The sequence below is a fragment of the Porites lutea genome, chromosome 11 (genome assembly GCF_958299795.1).
Source record: "Porites lutea chromosome 11, jaPorLute2.1, whole genome shotgun sequence".
In the NCBI taxonomy this organism is placed as follows: domain Eukaryota; kingdom Metazoa; phylum Cnidaria; class Anthozoa; order Scleractinia; family Poritidae; genus Porites; species Porites lutea.
The window spans coordinates 23,736,453-23,758,436 of NC_133211.1; the positions used below are offsets into that span (position 1 = coordinate 23,736,453).

The following is a 21,984-nucleotide window of genomic DNA, read 5'->3' on the forward strand; positions in this document are numbered from 1 at the left end:
CAAAAAACAACGTCAAAAATCTCGACTGAAATTTTCAGTTAAAACAAGGATTGTTAAGTTTGTAACAATATCAGTTAAGAGATTTTCTTCTCAAACAAGAAATCTCGTGTTAAGTTTCAAGGGTCATAGTTGGCCGCCACGTTGGTATACCAGGGACCGCGCAGAGGGAGGGGCTGGGGGGGCTTTAGCCCCCCCACTTTTTTGCAAGAATAAAAATAAATTTAACAAAAATAATTTAACAAAAGTAACGGAGTGAAAAATAGCAAAAAATCGTTAATTCGAAAGTGACCAGAGTTACTGGCAAAGACAAACGAGCAGATAAATAGACAGAATGAAGCATTAGTCGTTACAATTGTAAAATATTTTTTCGCTTCTAACCTAGCAGAGGTAAACGTCTTTTAAATGGCTTCTTTTTCCTGCGAACCTCTCAGGAAAACGCGTTGTTTCGTATTGGTCAATTTCGATCCGAAGTAATAACTGGGTTTAGTTTAGTGGGTGATTCTCACACATTATGAGTTTCAACCTTGATTTTTGGAAGATCATGAAGTTATTGTTTCTCTTGTTATTGTGCGTCCTGATTTTAGCTCGATCAGCGCGAAGTCCGTCTTTTTATGTCAGGCTTCACGGCTCGTTGAGCATTCCAATTGCAAGTTTTGTTGAACGCGGTCTGTTTTTAAAAACATTTTGTCATCGAAAGTACTTAAACCGCAGAATTGTGTATAGCTCTGGTCATCAAGGAACATTCAATCCGGCGGTTATTACGAACAAAGAAGTGCATGGTACACGGCAACATAAATACGAACGACGAGACTTCACATACCACTAGTAATGCAAAGAAGAGATCTCTTAAAATTTCTGATTACTTTTCCAAACAAAATGGAAAACCTTCTTTATCTGGTGAGTAAACTCTCCATAATTTTTGCTACTTTTTTCTGAATCTATAATTGAATTTTAATTCACTAAATTATTTTCAGTTACTGTTTTGTTTTGCCGTGTAAATATTTTGAATGAATAATTAAACAATTATTGAACTCGGCTTTCGTATGATATGAAGATATACAGATCTCGGAGGGTGTTATCCACCGGGCTCAGGCCTTAGGCTTTGGCGGATAACCCCCTCGATCTGCATAACTCTTCATATCATACTCAGCCTCGTGCAATAATTGCTCAGTAATTATACAGCCTTGAGTTCAAGGCAGCTCAAGCAAAATCGTTGGATTTCTGGCTTATTTATAGGAATAAGAGGGTCTCAATGGGGTGGTGGCTTTTACGGTTATCGGCTAAAATTTTGGCCCTTTTACGGCTATCGGTTAATTTTTTTCAGTTACGGTTAACAAAAAAGTTAAAAATTAATTTCTTTTGTTTCAAAAAGTTAAATATTAATTAACCTGTATTTTTTGTATCTTTAAAGCAAAATAAAGGCCTTCGGATCATCTCGGGATAAAATAAACTATTCTATTGAAAAATTTTCACATTTGATAGATCAATATACTTTTATAAAGTATTCCACTTCTAATATTATTTTACACATAGAAATGCCAACAGTAAGCAGACACGCGAACGCCCAACTCAAGGCCGGGGCGCGACATTCCACACTAGAGACGGCTTATTCGTGTGAGACGGGTTATCCGTTTGATGATTCGCGTCAGATAGTTAATACGTCTCAATTTGAAAATGGAATAGTTTTAATATTGAAATGAACAATCCCCCTGACTTTATCCGTCAATTTTGAAAGACGGAAGATGGATTATCCGTTACAGGTAGCCTGTGTACAGCCGCAACCTCCCCGCAGAAAAAATCGGAGAAGGGGTGTCTAAAGCTGTGGAGGAGGGGGCGACTGTACACAGGCTAGTCTGGATAATCCCTTTCTAGCTCTCGTGTGAAAAAGGCCAATAACAAAATTTCCGTGTCCAGTGTTTTTAATGATAGCGAAGGACTGTGCAAAACGACTGCCTGTCGTTGCCTTGTCGGTAGACCTCATTATTCCGCGCGGCTAATGCGTTTCTGGTCACGTGGTCCGAGCGAGTTCGCCACCGAAATGCCTTGACCGAGATTGCGTGGCAAGACACCGTACATGCAGGGACTAGGCATGGCAATGTCTACCGTAGCGTCAGAGAAAAACAGGAAAATGTTGTTTATCGGCAACGTGTTTTACAAACAGCTCTGCGTGTTGTTTCACTAGTGTTTCGAGAGCACGACGTTCTGAAAATCGCAAATATTAATTCCCAGGAAGAAGCCCCCTTTCGCTATAGGAAAAATTAGTTTCCCGAGATAGCGGCGGAAATGGAGCCTAGGTCTTGGTCATTACCTAAAAGGCTTTTCGCCTAACGTGCGTACGGAGTCAAAGTAGCCGCAAAATAAAAAACGCAACCATAAGCGAGTTAAGCACCTCCCTTAAAATTAACAAATCTAGGGAACAATTACTTTTACGGTTAACTCTTTTTTACCCAATTTACGGCTAACGGTTAAAATTTTTCAATTTTTACGGCTATCGACTAAATTTTTGGCCGTTTTACGCCTATCGGTTAACCCCATTGAGACCCTCTAATAAAAGGTTGATATCAGTAGTATAACATAACAATCTATGATATTTCAATTTAGTGATGGTGAATTTTCAGACCCGATAGCAACATCACTGAAGATGTGGAAAAAATCAATAGTTTTATCGTTATTCACATTCTCCGTCACTTTAGAGAAATTGAATAGAAATCCACAAGCATCCCCCCCCCCGCCCCCCCCCCCCCCAAAAATTTTCCTTCACGCATTCTTCTTTAGCCCCCCCACTCGAAAACGTGCTGCGCGGTCCCTGTATACAAAAATGAACAGCAAATAATGTTTGATTTAAACAGTGCTACAAAGACATTACTGCTACAGTGGATATTTAACGTCATCGAGATAGCGAAAGAAGTTTTCAAAGTGCATCTTTAATGAACCTTAAACATTATTAACTTCTTCAAAAACTGTGTTCACTGGTCAATAAAAATAATCATAAACAACACTCTTTTTGATGCCCAGAATGCTGGAAATTGCATTTCGGAGGAAATTGCATTTCCGAGGTTCTAAATTTCAAATTTTTCTGGGGCAGCATGCCCAACACCTCCCTAGCGGAAAGGGGCCTTGCAGCCCCTTTTGTGATCACAGCCGCCTGATCTACCTTCAGCAGCCGCTTGTAAAAAAAAATTATTGAAACCCCTGTTATTGCACAGTTAAAGAGGCAAATGGGTCATATCAAGTAAACACAAAAAATTCACACCTAAACACTCGAGGTTGCAAACATTCTTTTCAGAGAAAATGATATTAACAACAAACTTTGACAAAAGATGAATACACTTGTGTACAGTCTCAAATATTATAATTCACTTAACAAGATTCCATCAACAAAGGTGGGATAATTTAATTTTTCAGATATATCTTACCACCCACAAATGTCTTGTGCAAAAATATATCTATAATTATTATATGCCAACATTCCAGTTAGAGGAATGTATTATAAAAAATAATAATAATCAGTCTTTAAATACATTAATGTTTTGACACCAGTAAACTAATAGCAGATGATGCTACAATACAGACAGTGACCAAAAGTTTATGGCACCATTGCCATCACGAAAGAAATGGTAATAATTTTAGCTCCTCATGTAGAGCAGGGTGCAGAGAAAAGAACTTCCATACACTCAGGCCATTCATTGAAGATGAGGGCTTTTTGATCCAATGAGGAATGACAGGGCAAGTGCAAATCCAATCCAAACCTCTTTAAAACTTTGCTTAGCATTGGCCTAGAGAGGCAAAACCACAACAAAATTAAAATTGATGATTGCTAGTTGTCTGTATGGGTATTTTCCAAGGTCTTTAATTTTAAAAGCATTGCAAATAAAAAGCTGAAAAGCCATTTCATTTCCTAAAGAGTGCACAAGCAGAATTGTATCAACCTGTAAGGAGAGGTAAATGAAAGCAAACTTGAGGAAATTTGAATGAATAAGCTACCTGCATCTTTGCTTATTAAATTTATTCTTAAGCAGTGCATGCACATGAAGTGTAAGGCAGCATGACGGGGACATTTATCAAATGTGCAGTAGACATGTAGATTAACAAAATTATTTTAAGCAAAGCACCAAGCTCTTTGAGGAAAATCCACTTTTCAGCATAAAACAACCAAATCTGGCTATTTAATGTAAAGTCAAGTGAAAAAATCAGCAAAAAGCCATTTTTAGTTTTTTTTATTGAAATAATAAGCAAAAAAAAAAAATTCGAAAAACAGCCTTAAGTCAGTGCTAAGCACACTTTTTAAATTACTTTTTGAATTCTATGCTCCATCAAAAACAGTGGTTGAAATATATGGAGATTTTAATGGTTCTGCCCGTTTTTCCACTATATAATTTTTTTACATCTACATTATCTACATTAAGCGTTACACTCAGTTTCCAAGCGCTTAGAAGTCTTGATTCAATGCTCTGATTAAGATTAGAAGTATAATACAACAGGGACATTAACTGCTGGCAACTGACTAAAAAAGCAACAACTTTGAATTTTGAACCACCTACTTTTGGGCCCAAAAAAAAAGTTACGTGGAGCGGGGTGAAAGCCTAAAAATTGTCTTTGGCATTTGATTGCCCAGCCACCTACTTTTACATCCTAGCTGTCTACTTTTAAACCTGAAGGCACTTTCCATTGGTTAGAACTGGCTGGCCAAACCAGTCCAATTGTAAAAGTAATTCCACTATTCAGCACGACTATCCAACCAGGTTAGTCCATTATTTTATAAATAGTATGGTCAGCAGTGCAGGGCGTTAGGGAAAATTCAAGAAATAACTAGTTTTTCTTCAAAATGACTGGTGGGCCAGCTCTGACCTTTGGAAAGCACCCTTAATGAAAACCCCAATTCAATCACTCTTCTACATACCAGCAGCTACTGGAAATGGTGTAGTACTTAGGTGGTTTATTGAAGCCATTGAAAGTAGAAGCTGCCGAGCAGGTGTATGCTCCCATGTTTCTAAAGAATAACCAATCTCCCACATTGACCTGGTTAGAGGAACAGAACCACAGTGTACATTTTAGAAACTTTAAGCCACATATTTATAATATCTGTATCAAACCTTCTCTCACAATAAAATATTATAATATTAGCGACATCCTATTCTACCCATTAGTTAAGGCAGAGAAAAACTGCATTTATTTGACTTAATTAATTGATTAATTTTTATAAAAAATTTGCAGAAATATAAAGAAACATCAATCAGAAACAACTACTTCTAGAGTACTTACCTTAGGTAACATTACACCCTTGGAGATACAATCCAAAGAGTCACATGTAGGACCCCAAATACTGGATGGGAATTTTTTAGTCTCTTCGTCTTTTACACCAAGCACTTCTGGATGCACTGTTGCATGGTCAAACATGAGGCAGTTAAATGAACCATAAACTCCATCATTTACATAGTACATGAAACCCTAAAACAGAGCAATACATAATGATATTAGTACTAATGATAAAACTACTGGAAGATGCTTTAAAAAAAAACAGTCACCCTGATCTCTTTTTTTTGTAGAGCTTTCATTATTAAAAGTCACTTAGATATGCCTTTGTATGTGTTAAGACCCCAAGAGTGCAAATAGAAACTTTCTATTTCTTAGGCCATCAGGAAGGTTGCAGTTTATGCTTTATCAATGAGTCCAATGTGCCATAAACCACTTCCCATTAGCTTGTTGTTCCATTTGAATTTTTAAAGATTTGGATGCCACTTCTATGATCTATATGCTACACCCACTTAAATTGGTCCTTGCTTATATTCTATTACAGTAGGGTCGCACAGATGACATCATGGGAAGCTTGTTTTCACTGTTTTGTCCAAAATGGCACACAGTTTTGAAAGGGATAACGAGAGTTTTTGGGTTAAGCAAGAAAAGATCTCTTAAAAAAGTTTAACAGAAGCTACTTACAAGTAAGAAAAAGAGAAATGAACACAAATAGAGCTCTTAGCGACTTGAAAACACCTAAACTTAAAGAAATCTTGACAAAAGCTGTCTTCCTGAGTCATCAAGACGAGATAATCACAGTTTTGAAAACGTTAATCCAATACTTCCCCTTTGAGCAACTGAAGCATAACTAGAAAGAAGGAACTTTAATTCAAGCGTGTCCTTTAGGCAAGCAGCTCTTACATTTTGTTTGCCCAAGGCCACTTCTTGGTTGTCTTGGTGAATAATGTTTTTAGAGGATGGCTTGCCTGGACCTTGGCCTACTGGGCAAGTAAGCTTTAAAAGTTACTTGCCCAGCAAGAAAATCTACGTGTCCCAGACTACCGGACAAGACTTCTTTCAAGCCCTGTGAAGGCCTCAGAAAAAGTACATGTATGGTAGAACCTTTTCACAAGGCATAAAAGAAACCACCTTTTAAAGGAGCTGTGTCACCAAATGCAGCCAAATTAGGAAATTACAAAATGCCCGTTAAATTAAGAGAAAGATAAAAATAATCTAAAAAAACATAACAGAAACAACAGATGCCACAGATGGGCAAAACTGAAGAAGACTGAAACGGACTAAAATTAGGGTTTTGAAAAACTGTTCAGCCTAACAGTTTTTCAAAGTTGATCCCTACTGCTTGCAACTTCAAAAATAATGCTCAGGAGATACATTTGTTTGTCTCGGATCTCTGATTTTGTAATTTACCTGTAATTTCTTTGCTTACATTAAGTGCCATTGCGATTTAGGGCGAGTAATTGGCAAAATAAAACAAAATGAACTGGACTGCCATGACACAGCCCCTTTAATGCTCTTAACATTCACAAAATGAAACAATAAAAATACAGGTTGGAATAAAAACTATCACAACACCAACTCACCAACTCATCTGTGTCCTTAAATGCAGCACCATTAGCAGTTTTGTCACACTCTTTCAGTTGGCTTCCTTTTACAGTGCGCCGCGCAACGACATTTACAACAAGAGTAAAAGCTGAAGCAGAATAAAAACGGCCTGGTTCGGCTATGATCTGCACACCTGAGCTGACTGGAAAGTGCTCCTCCAGCAAGGGGTTTAATAAGGAACAGACCTGAAAACAAGCAACCAACTTTTTGTTATAAAAATTACACTGAAAATTTTACATCAGTTTCAACTTTTTAAGCCTATGAAGCAGACCCGATAGAACAATGTACATAATCAGAACTTTTTAGCATGCAATTTCAAATATTTTTGCTTTGAATTTTAATGTATCTCTTATGACAAAAGCTACTTTTTAAAGCAAGGCTCATTAAGCTAACCTCTTCAAAAGTTATGGCAGCATCAGGGGCTCCAGGAAATCCTCCACCAATATCCAGTATGGTGAAGTCAAAGCCAATTTGAGTCTAAAACACAAGGGTTGTAAGCCATGTCAACAAAGAAGAGAATAAATTAGCATAGTACACAAAAAGGAATTGGGGACACAGTTGAATCCTGAGTCAAAGCAGGTACAAACAACATTCTGCAGCTTTAGGCTTTTAGAGATGTAGGCTTTTTGTGAGCATAGGATTTATTATTCCTATGCAACAATTTAAATTAACAGCAGACTGTAAAAAAAAAGTCTTCTTCTGGTTAACTATGAGAGTATGAAGAAAAATCTTGAAAGAAACACTTGACACTGTGTACAATTCTGATTAATTTTGCAATACAAGAGACCCATAAAGACACTCCACTTACTGCAAGGTCAAATACACTTCGGGCAGCTAAGACAGCTGTTCCATAGGCATTTGCATCGTAACAACCACTGCCAACATGAAAACTGATAAGAGGAGAAAACCATTTAGTTTTACCTTACCTAAAAATAATTATTAATAAGTATTCCTTGATTGTTTTGTAAATAAGGTTAGGCTCAGGGAGTACACAAACTACACTCATCAACACTGGTTAAACCAGCTAAGAGAGGGCAAGTTGCTTTCATCAATGCCATTCTAGTACCCTGATTAATGCAAAATAATTTCAACTTATATTTTCACATTTCCATCCCAGTCTTTCAAACAGGGTTTCAAGAAATAGAAAAACAGTAAACAGCAAAGACTACAGTAACAACAATATTACCCTCTAATTTGTAGGGTAACGTGTAAGTCAGGAATATACCAAACTATTTTTCAACTTGACATTAATCAAAGCTTTACCTCACTCCAATCACATTTAACTTCAAGTCAAAGGCAACTTTGAGAAGATGACGACATTGCTTCAAGGGAGCCCCAAATTTTATTCCCAGTTGGCATAGTGACTTGGAATCATCAGTACGAATTCGCAGAAGCAACCTGTGAGAAAAAAGACTTGTTTCTTATCGTTATTTCTCAAAATTTGAATTGCACTTACATGTAATTTGTAAATACGCTTATATTAAATTTAAGACTTCCAATCTGTAAATATAACTTAAGATATGTATTTTTATCTTAGGAGGAATAAAGGTTGATTGATTGTAATAGCTGTGCCTGGTGAAAATAAATCATGAATATAGAGCGGTTTTCACTTGACTGTCGTAAAACCAAAACCAAAGTAAATACACTAGCCAACTAAAGGGCGTAGTAAAACCAAAACCAAAACCAAAACCAAAACCAATCCCTTTCGACAGTCAAGTGAAAACCGCTCTATATAGTTGGTTTTTAATCAAACTGACAGCTTTATCCACCTGGCAGTGGGATACAACTTCTTTATTTTATGTAGTTCCATCTCATTGTCAAAAGTCATCAGAGAAATACCGTGTTCTGCAGAGAATCTGTAGATATAAAATGAAAGAACTGTTAGTTTTCACACAACAAGGTCGGTTAAAGGCAATCTTGTTTGTTTGTATTTATCTCCTTGTTTGTGGCATCCATTGGTAGTCAGCAAAGGAAGGAGCCACTTTCTAAGATTTTGAACTAACCTTAGATGTGACGCCTGTTTGCAGGGATTGGCATAAACAATTTTTGAGGGTGGCACACCCATAGATAACATTGTCTGCATTTCAATCTGCAAGGGAAATTTGATGTTAGATCTTACACATCAACAGTTCAGAGAACTGAATGTCAAGTTCATTAAACCAAAAAGATCTCTTTACCTTGCTTGCACAGTCAAATCCTATTCCTAATCCTGTTAACATCTTCAGGAGAACTGGGTCATTGTTACACTTCATTGCTGAAAGAAAAAAGTTGTCTCAAAAACATACGCTTACAATGCAGTAGCACTGCACAGTCCATATATTATTCCATTTGTATGGGTTCATTATAACGTTTCACTGTCAGTGTAAGAAAAGATCACATGAGGTGATGTGAAGACTGATAAAACCAGAATTGACCAATTGATTGATAAACGTACAATGCAAAGTCAGCAAGCAGAGAAAGTTGTCCTATAGCCTGGCGCTAGTGGATTTTGCTATCAGGCTGATGAATTCTGTTCTTAACTTGCCCAGTGGACGATTGAAGTTTATTTCGGGAATTCAAATTACAGAAGAACTGTTATCAATCCTGGTCATCAGAAAATTTTTTCGGGCTAGTTGAAATAACTTGCCAAATGGGAGGCTGTAAAACTTTCTTTGCACCCTGTTAAAAAGCCTTCCATTATAACACTACAGAAAGCTTGATTTTTCTGTAAAACCTGTGACTGCATGTATGTTTCAACAAATCTGTGGCCGGCTTCTTGTACTTAACCACTCATCAGTTTCATAACTCCTGTTCTCTCTAATAAACTACCTATTCCTATGTATGTGGTTCTTAACACTGGCCCAAAAGGGTGATCCTGGTTTTTACAATGCTAATAGAAAGCCTGATCTAAGACAGCCATCTAAATCTTGTCAAATTTTGACCCCATGACATCAATTCTTAAAAATTCTCTTTAGACAAATACAAGCAATAACAGAGAGAACCAGCATCACATTTACTGCAAAAGAAAATGGCAGAGACAACTAGGGTTACACTTGTCCTTTCTAACAGGCTGTTAGCAATGGAAAAGATGGAGGCTTTCAAGTTCTGAGTTACACTCGCCATCAAATAAGCATATTTGCCGTTTGCAATAAATTTGGTGCCCAACCTCTCTGATATTGTCAATCCACAGCAAATGCCACACGTATCTTTCCTAAATACCAACCATAAAAGGGCTCCACTCTTGGCAGCAGAGAAACCCACTTTTGGTGCTTGAGAAGAACATCGGCCAAGTCCACAATGTAAAAGGCGTCATCAGTATCCTGTGGTAATATTTCAACAACAATAATTAAGCTATCAATGGAAAGCAGAACTGCAACTGCATTACAGGTCGGAAAAAACGCTTTTGCAACCGTTTAATGGAACCCAAATCATGGCATTACTTTATTACTTTATAAATTTCAAGGAAACTAGGGAAAATTATAATGAAATTTCATGTTCACATTTTGTTTCAGGAATAATTCAGAACTTTTTCTAACATTATTAGTCATTTCTATGCCTGTAAAATTGGCTTGTAGAAACACTTTCCACGATATGATTGCAGGTGAGTCAGTTGAAGCCCACGCAAGTTAACCAACTATGTACTGGATTGACAATCAATATAATGGCTCTTTCTGGCACCAAAAAGAACTAAGGAAAGGGGAAGTATGTTATTAAAATTTCATGCTTGTTATGAGAGTTTGCCAGACTTATTTTGATGAATGCATAAAAGGAATATTTTTACAGTTGTTTTTTTCACACTCCCAGATTTTCATGAACCTTGTGTGGATCAAACCAGACTTAATTAATCACAACACTGACTAGTTGAAACATTTATTGGCCTGTAAAAACAATTAGCACTTCTTTTAGAAAACGGACCAACCAAATAACCTGAGTACCATCAAAACTCAGTCTAGTAAGAACTACTTACTAATGTCAAAGATGAAGTTGATTTTCCTAGATTTAATTGGTGCAGTTGTTTCTCTTTGACAGAATTTTATTTTGTGGATCACAAAAAAGCTCTGCATAGAGAACACCTGTAAAATTAAAATAGCAGGGTTCTACATGTAAGACAGTAGTGACAGATCTGAGAGGGAAGGAAGCCCATAACATACCTCTCTTCCTTCGGCACCCAGTGTCTGCTCAATAACATCCACACAGGATAAGTCATCCCTCACAACATTGAGACTGACGCCCCCGTCAAGAACACACTTCATTGTGAATGATTATCACTGAAGGCTACAAAAAAATAGTGCAACTTGTTATAAATTACAAATTAAAAAGCAAAAATTTAGTGACCTTTTCTTCTTGCACAATGTTATGAAAATTACAGCATGTGTCAAGTCTAAACATTCTCATTGGTGTTTAACCCTTTCGTGTACAATCGTACGAATTCATAAGATCGGAAGGGGTCTGCAGAAAAATGGTCAGCTTACATTTGCATGAGTCTTGGGTAGCCTGTGGTGACTTTGATCAAGAAAAAGAACAACATGGGCAACATTTTGTGTCTGTATGATCAATTTTGGTCAAATTTTCGATATTTTATCGACCTCAGCGGCACGCGAACTCAAATAATGGCGACGGAAGACAAAGATCTTTCAGCTTCGGTTATATTTTTGGGGATTTTTCGCGGTAATGGTTGTGTTTTTCGATGAGTTCTTCAGCGAACTACGAAGCTTAAGATTCAAACAGTTGAATTTTTAAGTGTGTGGTGCTGTCGAGGAAAGGTGCTGGATTTATAGGCTTGAAAGGTAACTCGAAGCAAAATTTGTCATTTTACAAAGAAACATATGCAAATAGCGCTATTTTGTATCGACCAGTCAAAGATTTTAGCCATTCTTTCGTAGTTTTAACACCGTGTATTTTGCTTTCTTGGTTTCAAAATAAAGCTTGTGTGACATTGGATCGATTTTTCTCACTGGCTTTGATATATGTTGCTGTGTGGAGTAATCATGCGGTGATAAACTTTATAGGCAACTATTTTGAGACACATTTTTTTCAAGTTTTTATTGTAAAAAAATTCTCAAAAATAGGATATTTGGTTTTCTATTACCGAATGCGGGCTAGCTTCAATTTAATGCATTCCGAAACAGTCTAGGCCAATTTTTGACATCATACTATCAAGATCGATGCCAAGAAATAAATTTTTTGTTGGTAGTATTTTTAGCGGCCTTTTCCTTCCTAGGAACTTGCGCACGAAAGGGTTAAGCTCAAATTTTTAACTTTGATGGAACACTGCTGTCCATAACTGAAATAAAATGTAAAATTCTGGTTTCAGGCCCCAACTGCTTTTCAGCACCCCTGTTTTAAGACCAACTATTGTTCAAAAAGAAATTTAATTTTTTTGTAAAATATAATAACTTGTGCTTTACCGTTCAAAATTACCTCAAAATTAGTTGTTTCACATTAGTTTTATCGATAATTATTGTTTTAGACTGTTTTTAGCTGCATGCTTTCTTTTTTCAGAAATTCTTGTCTTAAATTTTTTTTTGTCTATGAATGTGATGATTCCCTGCTATGATTGGTGCCATTTCGTCACCAGTAAGCTATGGTCCTCACTGAACAAGTCACTTGGTACTTAGTTTCATCCCTGGACTATTTTCATTCTAGGCACTTCTTGTCTCGCTTTAAATGAGTCAACATTCATTCCCACTGAGCATTGGATAATATTTAACCAGGTCTACCCTTTGGTTTTTGATATATTTTGTTTTGCTAGATTCAGTTACACTTGAAAATTTAATTAACAGTTTGAATTTTTTAATTCTTTATCTCACTCTGAAAAAAAATCAGAACAAGCTGACAACATATTATGTTATCAGCTTGTTCTGAGATTTTTCTTTTACTTTGCCAGTAAATTATTAAAAATTATTCAGCCCAAGACTTATACAGTCCTGAGTACTACCAGTAGCAGTTTTAGCATAAGGCAGTAAACAAATCATAGTCACTCCATCAAAACTGTCACATCCCTTTTTATAACTTATATAGCTCAAGTGAACCACAAGGAAAAGAAACATTAGCAAAAACAACAGTACATAACAGTCACTGTTTGTCTCTTGAGCAGGTCAGCATGCAAAGCTGCATATTGGCAGAAGTTCGCAATTAGTTGTCGAGATTTCTGCCAAACTCAGTATAGTACAATGTAGCAACATGGGATCAATTATTGATCCTCTAGGCGATGACAAAAAATCACTTAAAGACACAAATTTATTTTGCGATAATCAACGCTGGATTCGCCACAACAGGTATTTTAAGAAAAGCCCCCTCTCCCCGCAAAACCTATTTTATGCATGGGAATGAATTAATTGCATGAAAGACTACACGTGTTCAAAGCTGGTACATATTAAGAGGCTGTCCGCGTAAGAACCGATAAGGCAAATTTTGGTCTATCAAGGATTGCCCTGATTTTTCCAGTGGAAGATAACTATCCTATCCCATGAAGAAATATCACATTTATTTGGACCAACTCATTTTTTTCTCTATTTTACAGAGAGATTTTCTAGGTCACCTAAAACTAGCCAGTTTGCCGTCGGAAGTGGTGCGATTTTAAGGAAACTTTAGGGCTCTTGCAAACCTACCTTACAACGCCGAATAAGCTGATTATTTTACACCCAAAATTTTTAACTCTGATTAATAGTTTCAAGTTTTAATGGTTGCATTCTGTGGAAATTTGGCTGAGATATGATTTTTTTAAAATGACCTTTAATTTGCTTATCGGGAAAAGTAATTTGCATAACTAGAGCTGAACGGTAATTTCGCAAAAGTGGCACCTGACCCAGACCCAAGCCTATGATAAAACAGAAGTACTAAGACCAGTCTACTTCTTAATGCAATAAAATTTGTGGGCACTCCTCTTTGCGTGCTGTACAAAGTTCCGTTAATGTTCCAAAATTCTCCATTTTGACAGCAAAGCTGGAATTGTAACGGTCTGCATCTGGTCGACTAATTTCCACAGCTTTAACGTTTCTAGTTATCACTAACTGTCATTAGACCCTTTAAATGTTGGACTTTCGAAGACATGTGGAGAAAACTTAGTAATCGCTTTTTCTAGGTTTTTTTCTTGTCGACGATGAACGTGACTTCTTTCTCCGTATGCAAATTAGCCTTAGATGCGTCGTTTCAACAACTTGACATGAAACATAATCCTTACATTTCACACTTCTAAGGAGAAAAATAACTCTCCTTTCCACAGAAAAACACGAACCATCACTTAGAATTCCCTTAAGGTCTGTTTATTATTTTTTTTTGTTTAACGAGGAAGAAGCAGCTGAATAATATATCATGAGCTATCATGATATATGTTTGCGTGGCTTAAAATAATTCAATTACTGTGGCCTGTCACGCATTCCTAAAGAGGGGTGGTCGATTAGAAAACGATAGCGTTGAATCGATCAATTTTATTATATTATCATCTTTTTTTAAATGGTAGTTATTGATAATAATTAAAAATAAGAGTTAACTTGCAAGGTAAGTCCTCTTGTCACCACAATAAAATTTGTGGGCACTCTTTTTTGCTTATCAGATGATGTACACGGCAGTATGATAAACACTTTTTCTATCTAAATCCACGTATGGCTTTGCAAAACGCAAATTAGCTGTAAATTTCAGTTTCATTCAAAGATCTTTAAAGCATTTATCGGTAGCAGAATGAAACGGGAAAAATAGTTTCTTCTTTCAGTGAATACACGCAAAAGGGATTATCTCAGTTTTTAGTTTTTGTTAGGGTATAACATCCGTATTCCCAAGATGATCTTGTTTTGGTTTCAGTCTAATTGAATTATAATGCAACAGGTGCCAGTTTCAAATATAATTATGTCAATGAAATCGCCGAAGAGATCAATTGGGAAAAAAGCTGTTCTTTTCGCGAGATCGTCAAGACAGAGTGTGGTCCCAGTAGGGGTGTGGAGGGAAATGTGTTGGTTGCAGAGTGCATGAATGATATTACGTCGCACTTAGCCAGCTGTCACTTGTCTAAGTGTAGCAAAGTCAATGACTGAATGAACTCATTTTAGCGAGAGTAGAGGTTTGATAGGTATTCGGAACTGAAATGACAATCTGCCCAAGGCACAGACACTAAATAGCCTGTGTACAGACCCCCCCCCCCCTCCCCTTCCCCTTAGGAAAAATCGGAGAAGGGGCCCCTTCTTCGAGGGGGTGGGGTGGTGTGTACACAGGCTAACACTAAAATGACAATCTGCCCAAGGCACAGACACCTACTTGGCAGGTTTTTGCGAGCACCAAGGTCTTGTTAGGCTCGATTGTAAGCCGCTGTGCTGGAAAATGAGCCCCCAGGGACTGGGAGACGGCGGAAATCGAGCCTAAGGTCTTCTCAATACCCCGGTCACACTCTGGATCATACTGGCAAAATAACTACTGTGGCAGGAGAGAAGTCAAAGTTTTGTTTTGATATTCTTATTTCTCCATTTAACATTTTATCTTGCGATGTTTTCTGATGTTCGTTTCCAGTTTAGTTGAGCTTGCAAAGATAGTTTATTTATTTCTATTTTTTGACAGCCGTGCATCTTGCTCTAATCAATTCTTACCTATAAAATACTATACATAAAGGTTAATCCGTGTGTTGTAAAAGATAGTTTTCTGATGATTGTTTGAAGAGCATTATAAATGGGGAAAAAAGAAAGAACTTTCTACACGGAGTCAGGATTCAACCTCGTCCCCAGGGCTTTCCCGCTCCTGCCATTTTCTAAGAGGAATGTCCTTGGGACGTGTGTGAAAAGTATTTCATTCTTGCAATAAAAACAATTTTTCTTAACTTAAACAGTGTTTAAAACATGTCTCTGGTTTTGTAAAAATTAGTGAGACTTGAAAGTACCAGAATGTTCAGTTCATCTTTATATAGCCGATTTGCTCCTTCTGTTGCAAGAAACGTGAAAAAACTTGACTCCAAAGGGTCGAGAAGAGTACCATTGAGCAGTCAGCAACCATGTCCACACCTTTGCCGGAGAGGTTTATTGGACAAGATTTCTCTGTTTTCCTTGTTTTAATAACTTTTTCATTAAGCCTTCAAAAATGCCTCCAGATTGCTGTTTTTTTTTTTTGTATTTATACCCTCTTGAACAATGTGCTCCATCAAAGTGCTCCCCATCTCTCTATTTTTAACCTACTTTAACATCCACCCTCCCTCCTTCCGGTTCCACCTCTACTTTTACAAGCATTTATACTTAAAGGGGTTAAATTTCTCCTCTGTATATTAATTTCTGAAAAATTAAGTCCTTCTACTTTTTCCTCAAATTCTTAAACTTAGTTCTTTTTTCTTTAAGAACCGCCAAAGGTGCTGCTAAGGCTCCAATAAGCGCACTCGCCCTTTCATATACTTTATCTAGTGAAATGCCTACCCTTTCATATACCTGAAGCCTGAAAAAGATACCCCTTTCGGGCGTAGCCTCCCCGTATAGGCCATCATAGGGAGTTCCCCCCACCCCCGTTCCAATTCCGTGCTCACCTATTGCCAGCCCACGTTGGACTCTAGGCCGCTTTGAGTCAACACCTAAACATAGTCCCAAGTGTAATTACAATAAGGCAATGGACGAAATAACCAACGTAATGAACTTGAATATACATTGAACTTGACCATAGAGATCTGCTGCAAGAAGACAAGGTGTTGGAAAGGCAGAAGCTTGTTGCAGGAATCGCTGAAGAATAATAATATTGAGACCACAACACCCTCAATCAGAAGCTTTCAACCTATGTGTATGTCAAAGAAAGATCAACCTAGTCAGTTCAACCTGGCAACAGAGCCGTAGGGCAGCTGCCTCCCCTGGACCTGTTGAGCCAGACAAATCAAGTCTGTGGATGGATTTGTTTTCTTTAGACTCAGTTATTTTGATTATAGTGACTTGCAATTGTTTGCCCTTTATATATTCGAGGTCGATTTTTCGGAGACATATCTCACGTCAAGTGCTGAAAATAGGATTTCGGAGCCTCCAAATTGAAAATTTTTCTGGGGGAGGACACCCCCAGACCCCCCTACAAGGCTCGTGCCTTCGGCTCTCGCGATAATGCCCCTCGTTACAAAAAACCTAGCTACAGCCCTGGGTAATGCTAAAAAAAAAAATAAATAAGTTGTGTCACTTTGAAATACCATTCAAATCCAGGGAAAGAAAAGGAGACCTAATTTACAAACTTTCGTCTTTCATTCACTGAGTGCACGTGCTTTTCTCCATCAGCTCAGTAGTAAACATAGACAACATAGGGATCCTTAATTTAGTGTGATTAACAGGGGGCAAAAACTTTTGGGGTTTAACAGAAGACGGACCGTAAACAAAAAACTATGCCTTTTTCTTTTTTCCAAGTGACTACTCTTTTTGGCTAATTGTCGTGTATTACACCATGGGCCGTCATATGTGGCGACCGGTGATACTGACTCAGTTAAAACGGTTGTAGAATGAATAAATACAACAGCACGGTATTTCCCACCCAGTAAAGAATCGGAATTAACAGTGATTAAATTGTATGATTATCAACTGCTGACACATCTGCAGTTCCTCTGAGTATGCTCTTCAATTTATCGTTCAAACAGGGACGCCTACCTAAATTATGGAAATCAGCTAACATTACACCCATTCATAAGGATGGTGATCGAGAGCCAGTTGAAAATTATAGAGGCATTTCACTCTTAACTATCTCTGGGAAATGCCAGGAGAGAATTGTGTACAATGCTATTTATGATCAAGTCATTAGATTCATACATGATTCTCATCACGGGTTCCTCACTGGTCGTTCCTGCACTACTCAACTACTCTTAGTACACCATGATTGGTTCAAAGTCTTGGACAAGAGAGGTCAAGTTGATGTAGTATTTATAGACTTTTCAAAGGCTTTTGACCTTGTCTGTCATAATATTCTATTAACCAAACTTTACAAATATGGTGTCCATGGAGACTTGCTAAATTGGTGTAGAGATTATTTAACAGAAAGTCAACAGCGTGTTGTAGTGAAAGGAGAGGCTTCCGACTGGTTAACCGTAACCTCTGGTGTCCCACAAGGTTCTTTGTTGGGACCATTATTCTTCATAGTCTACATCAACGATTTACCAGGGGTAATTGGTAAGGTCAGTTCAATTGCTCTGTATGCTGATGACAGTAAAATGTATAGGGTTATTAGTACTCAAGAAGATCTGTCTACTTTTCAAAGTGACATAGATAAAATTTCAGATTGGTGTAAGATGAATAAGATGAGAATTAATACCAAGGAATGTAAGATCATGCGAATAACCAGGAAAAAGTCACCCTTAGTTGGGGAGTATAATATTGAAGGTCAGCCTTTGGAAAGTGTTAATGTGTATAAAGATTTAGGATTATTTACTGCTAGTAATCTTTCATGGAACCAACACGAAGATAAAATAACTGCGAAGGCTAATAGGGTTTTAGGGTTGGTTAAGAGGACTCGTAGGGACTTAAAGGATACTGATACCATGAAGACACTTTATTGTAGTCTTGTGAGACCTTTATTAGAATATTCATGCAAAACTTGGAACCCTCATACTAAACGTAACATTGATAAATTGGAGGCTGTTCAGCGACGAGCTACCAGATGGATCACTAGGTCTGATGATGATTATGATACTAGACTGTCTAAGCTAAAATTGTTGTCATTATCTAATAGGAGGTTCACTAGAGATGTTACATTTTTTTTTAATGCAATTAATGGGCATTATGATATTGACATTTCAAATAAGCTCATATTTTGTAAGGACAGAAATACAGGTTATAACTTGAGGAAAAATGACACACAGGACCTTGTTCCAAATTTTAGTAGAACTGACGGTTTTAAATATAGTTTTTTTAAGCGTGTTGTAGATGAATGGAATGGTTTATCCAATCACATTAGAGAATCAAACAGTATTGCAACTTTTAAAAGAAATGTTTTAAGCTTTATTAAGGATAACTAGAACATTTAAATTTCTATTTGTTTATATTTTTGTTATATTTTAATTAATGGGGCCATCCCTAGTATGGCGCATTGGCGCTTTTGGTTGTCTCCTTCTCCACAACTTTTTTTTTTTTTTTCTTATAGTAGTGTTAGCTTATTTTCTAATGCTTGTAATGTAGTGGAGTGAATCTGTAATAAGTAAATGAATAACTTTCACCTCAAAAAAGATATAATAAGATAAGAGAACTGATCCATACACGGTCACTGTGGGGGAATGCGTGACGGACCATGCCACAGTAATGAAATTATTTTAATTCGCGTAAACATATCTGACATATCTTCTTCTGCTGCTTCTTCCTCGTAAAAGAAACAGACCCTTGGGGATTCTAAGTCATACATCGTTCGTGTTTTTCCGTGGAAAGAAGAGATATTTTTCCCTTAAAAATATGAAATACAAGTATTATATTTCCTGTCAATTTGTTGAAACGACGCATCTAAGGCTAATTTGCATACGGAGAATGAAGTCATGTTCATCGTCGACAAGAAAAAAAAACCAAGAAAAAGTGATTACTAAGTTTTCTTCACATGTTTTCGAAAGTCCAACATTTAAAGGGTCTAATGACAGTCAGTGATAACTAGAAACGTTAAAGCTGTGGAAATTAGTCGACCAGATGCAGACCGTTACAATTCCAGCTTTGCTGTCAAAATGGAGAATTTTGGAACATTAACGGAACTTTGTACAGCACGCAAAGAGGAGTGCCCACAAATTTTATTGCATTAAGAAGTAGACTGGTCTTAGTACTTCTGTTTTATCATAGGCTTGGGTCTGGGTCAGGTGCCACTTTTGCGAAATTACCGTTCAGCTCTAGTTATGCAAATTACTTTTCCCGATGAGCAAATTAAAGGTCATTTTAAAAAAATCATGTCTCAGCCAAATTTCCACAGAATGCAACCATTAAACCTTGAAACTATAAATCAGAGTTAAAATTTTTGGGTGTAAAATAATCAGCTTATTCGGCGTTGTAAGGTAGGTTTGCAAGAGCCCTAAAGTTTCCTTAAAATCGCACCACTTCCGACGGCAAACTGGCTAGTTTTAGGTGACCTAGAAAATCCTCTTGTAATATAGAGAAAAAATTGAGTTGGTCCAAATAAATGTGATATTACTTCATGGGATAGGATAGTTATCTTCCACTGGAAAAATCAGGGCAATCCGTGATAGACCGAAATTTGCCTTATCGGTTCTTACGCGGACAGCCTCTTAATTAAGTGTAAACCCAAATTCAAGCGTTAATTTGTTACTGTACCATGGCACTTTTGTGCGGCGCAATGTAACAAGTTCATATTTCAAAAAAAAAATTGGAGGAGTCAGTAATGATCAAGCTTGAAATCCCACGTGTTTTAAGTTGACGATCTAACACCTGTGCTTTCCACTCGGAAAAGCTGAGTGTGTTACCATTACTCGTTCGTACAAAATAGTTAAGCTTATAGCTGGCTTAAAATGTTTCTTCACAAACTATTATGAGAGGAAGAAATGTTTAAAGAGCATTTTCCCTCCAGCTTGACAAACTTGGAAGGCCCTATCACTACTACAATAGTACGTAATCTTACTTGTCTGTTACCACCAAATACGCCCTTAGCAAACGCTAGCTGGGGTCTGAATCCACGTTGAAGGTGAACTCAAACTTTTCTTTTTTAAGGAAATCGGCCTCCGGGCAGTTGGAAAAGATCTTCGCGGTGTGGCCGCCCTAAAGGAAAACGTTACCAGATATTAAAGAAGTCCGCCATTGACGATTTTGCTCAACGTGGCTAAACTATGTTGGCATCTTTCTCACTTGAAATTCAATTAATCTCAGGCCAAAATGGCTTACCTTCACCGCCGGGTCGCAGCAGACAAGTCTTCCCTCTTTTAAACGCGGAATGGTGACTGCTTGAGTTTCAACTGTAACGAAAAAAAGGCAAAGATGATCAAGCCCTTCGACATTGAACAAGTTCGCACATCGAAAGCCCTGTAACGCGCATGTATGTTTGGCAGTGAAACCATGTGAGTCCTTCAATGTGATTGGTTGACTTCGCAAAAATTTCGCAACGCCTGAATGCCTGCAAGAAGACCGGGAAATGGCGGATATTTAAGCGAAATTTTCCCAAAAAAAAAAGGCGCTGTAAGCATGATAGAGTTTATTTCATTTATCCGTCATCAGAACTGGTGCAGACTGAACTAGAGAACTTGACTCAAAGTTTGCACTTCAAAGACTTATTTTGCATTTTTATGTTATTCTATACTACGATTCTAAGTATAACCATGGGGTTCTGGTATAACCACGATTTTTCTTATCCGAAAAGTACACTGAGGGAAATATGACTACAGGGTGAATTTCATGGACTTTTGTCACTGAGCCTGGGACATCTGTGTGGTTAGCCTGTGCCAGGCTGTCGGTCCACGCGGTTTTCTTTTTTTTGTTGTTTTGTTTTGTTTTTTTTTGCGATCCGTTGCCCCCGCTATCTTGGAGCCTGGAGCAGCTTCGCATAAACTACCCTCCTCAGAATAAGCGGCCATTAACCTTGGAAAAACATACAATTCCCAGTTCCTCTCCATGCAAAAAAAAGTATAGGGCCCCCTCTCTTTCCTTGTTCATTTTCTCCAACCAACACAAAGAGAGAAAAGCCTTTGTCTTCCAGCAGAGATGCGGTTATCGCTCCTGCTGATATCAAAAATCTCCACAGATCCTACGCGGGCATTTGTAAGTGCATGCAGAGTGCGTGCCTTTTTGTGTCGTCCTTAAATTTTGCCCCATTAAGGGTCATTTTTAAGTTGCAACCTCATGGTCACACTGACAGCCTCAGAATGGAACGAAAATCATGCATTATGAAAAATGTGCCGGCGTCTCAACCAAGTAGAAGCGGTCTAGTCCTCATGGGTGTTTAAATACAACCCATTTAAAAATGATTTCGGCTTGGGGTACGAATAGATCACTTTTAGCGAAAAGACATTAATGCCGGAAATAGTTATTATAAAATTTAAACACCTCGACAAAGTAAATGAATCCGAAAATGAATAAAATCCCGTTAAATGAAATTACTTAAAACGCCTGCAGTTCATTACTTTTCACATGTGCATTCCGCTAAGTCGACCATTATATTTAGTGCCTGGATTTCATATTCTAGTCCGGATTTCCTTTCGAGCTTAGGCTATAAACTTGCTCAATGTTCTTCAGTTCAATAAACTAA

General features: G+C 37.5%; 1 protein-coding gene across 1 annotated transcript; it reads right to left on the reverse strand.

Moving 5' to 3' along the window:
- Positions 1-3,261: 3,261 nt before the first annotated feature.
- LOC140952169 (ornithine decarboxylase-like) lies at positions 3,262-20,786 on the reverse strand. Its single transcript, XM_073401591.1, has 14 exons — positions 20,628-20,786; positions 20,368-20,504; positions 10,989-11,112; positions 10,061-10,157; positions 9,036-9,112; positions 8,862-8,947; positions 8,628-8,714; positions 8,122-8,256; positions 7,667-7,748; positions 7,252-7,335; positions 6,837-7,043; positions 5,263-5,448; positions 4,901-5,019; positions 3,262-3,776 (listed from the first exon to the last, which is right to left on the reverse strand). The coding sequence occupies exons 3-14, from the start codon at positions 11,088-11,090 to the stop codon at positions 3,635-3,637; spliced, it is 1,404 nt and encodes a 467-aa protein (XP_073257692.1). The 5' UTR covers positions 11,091-11,112; positions 20,368-20,504; positions 20,628-20,786; the 3' UTR covers positions 3,262-3,634.
- Between the last annotated feature and the right edge of the window lie 1,198 nt (positions 20,787-21,984).